Source organism: Hylobates moloch, unplaced genomic scaffold (genome assembly GCF_009828535.3).
Source record: "Hylobates moloch isolate HMO894 unplaced genomic scaffold, HMol_V3 SCAFFOLD_9953, whole genome shotgun sequence".
In the NCBI taxonomy this organism is placed as follows: Eukaryota; Metazoa; Chordata; class Mammalia; order Primates; family Hylobatidae; genus Hylobates; species Hylobates moloch.
Genome location: NW_026662228.1, coordinates 372 through 2,473, shown reverse-complemented (window position 1 = coordinate 2,473; position 2,102 = coordinate 372). Strand labels below are relative to the sequence as shown.

General features: G+C 54.7%; 1 protein-coding gene across 1 annotated transcript; it reads left to right on the top strand.

Moving 5' to 3' along the window:
* The first annotated feature begins 7 nt into the window (after positions 1-7).
* LOC116465770 (tubulin beta-8 chain-like) lies at positions 8-490 on the top strand. Its single transcript, XM_032148730.2, has one exon. The coding sequence runs from the start codon at positions 75-77 to the stop codon at positions 321-323; it is 249 nt and encodes an 82-aa protein (XP_032004621.1). The 5' UTR covers positions 8-74; the 3' UTR covers positions 324-490.
* The last annotated feature ends 1,612 nt before the right edge of the window (positions 491-2,102 follow it).

Genomic DNA, 2,102 nt, shown 5'->3' with positions numbered 1-2,102 from the left:
GTAGCTACTTTGCCGACTGGCTCCCTAACAATGTAAAAACAGCCGTCTGTGACATCCCACCCCGGGGGCTAAAAATGTCGGCCACCTTCATTGGGAATAATACGGCTATCCAGGAACTCTTCAAGCGTGTCTCAGAGCAGTTCACAGCAATGTTCAGGCGCAAGGCCTTTCTCCACTGGTACACGGGCGAGGGCATGGATGAGATGGAATTCACCGAGGCCGAGAGCAACATGAACGACCTGGTGTCTGAATATCAGCAATATCAGGATGCCACGGCCGAGGAGGAGGAGGATGAGGAGTATGCTGAGGAGGAGGTGGCCTAGAACTCTCCTTTTCTAGGTAAAGGGGGGGAAGCAGTGTGGATTCTTTACTGTGTTGACAGCCATGTGTCACTACGCGCTTGTTCGTTTGTGTCTTCGCATCTCCTTCTGCTGCATTTTAAAGCATTTTTATAGTATGTAGTTTTGCCTAATAAAGTATTTTCACAGCATCTGGTTTCCCCTCCAACTTCTTTCCATGGGCCCTCTGGCTACTGCTGCCAGATGTGCACAGTTGTCCTGCAAGGCTGAAGCTGTCTGGGTTTATCACATGCCCAGGAACAAGCATTCCAGTTGCTCCAGGAGGGGTCGGCATGGGCTGTGGACGTGGCAGGCAGGCTTCACACGAACTTGGGGATGCCCTGGGCCTTGGGCAGCGACGTGGTGGAAAAACCTGTTCCTGAAGGCAAGTCTTGGCTTATCCCATGTGCCAAACTTCTAGGGGACCAGCTGGCCATGTTTCTGGAACTTTAAAAGGGGTCAGCGACCCTGGTGGACAATGTCCTCAAAGTCCCATCTCGGGGTAGGAATGTGGTCAGACAGCTGGCTCTGGACCAGTAATGAAGGGTGGGCAAGTGGGACCCCAGCCACTCCATCACCATGACAGCCTGGGTGTGGCCGTCATTCTCTTAATGAGGTGGGCATGGGATATCTGGCAGGGACTAGGCAGGAATCAAGCCCAGTGTATGCTCACATGCACTGAACCCTATGTAGAAGGGGATTAGGTCCTGGGGGCGGGCTGTAGATGGTGGTTGCTGGGCCTGTGTGCTCAGGGCAGTCTCTCCAAAGGCACAGATGGGGTTTCTGAACAGGACCTGGGGAGACAGGCCGGTGCTCACAAATGCTGTTTCCCCCAACTGGCAACCAGTGAGAAAAATGCCTGAGTGGAGGTCTGATCTGCCCCAGTCTGGAGGACTGATGCTCTCTGGAAAGGTGGCTAATGTGTACTGTCTGCTGTCTCCCTGTCTGCCACTCCAAAACTTCAGGGCAAAAATAATCCAAGATTGTCAGGATGAGCCTGGTGAGGGTGGCACGTTTGGGGACAGGCCCTTCAGCCTGGCAGAGTCTCCTCCCCAGGCTGCTTGGGGAGCCTGGACGGCAAAAGTTTGCTTTGGGAAAGCAGTCAAATGAGAGATGTGTGTGTGAGCTGGGTGCTGGGCAGCCTGCACGGACAGTGCTCTTCTCCCTGGCTCTTGTAGAATTTGTCCATGGCTTGTGTGATGGTCTCTTGGTAATTCCCACCCCCCCACCCCACAGATAAGATGAAGCCAGCATAGCCTGGGGGTGGGCAGATGTACAGGATCTACCCCAGGTCCCCTGGGCATGCCCACCTGCCTCCAACCTGTCAGGGAAAATAGGTGAAGCCCGTTTTTGTTCTCTAAATGTTGGCAATGGTCTATTGCAGCCAAATGGGAACAGGCAGGCAGGAGAGTGACTCATCTTGAAAGAAGTGGCTCCTGGAAGCTGCTGGGAGGTGGGAGAGGTCCCCCATACTCCCCCAACCTGTTCTAGGAGCAGGAAAAGGGGCCTCTGTGACAGCCCTCCTCAGTGGCGCTCACTGTCTGAGGGGTGTCCTTGCCCAACCCAGGTGCACACCCATCTGAGATGGCCTTGCATGGACCTGGTTGGGAAGGTTCAGCTACAGCAACCACTGGAACCTGCCCACACATAGTGTCTCCACTCACGTGTGGAGCTAGATGTTCCTCCCTCCTGCAGTGGTACAGCCAGAGTGGCAGAGGGGACAAGTCACTGCTGCAGTTCCCACCTGGGTCTGAGTGGGGATCA

Excerpts from the sequence above, each read along its gene's own strand:
- LOC116465770 (XM_032148730.2), top strand. The coding sequence starts at position 75 with ATGTCGGCCACCTTCATTGGGAATAATACGGCTATCCAGGAACTCTTC.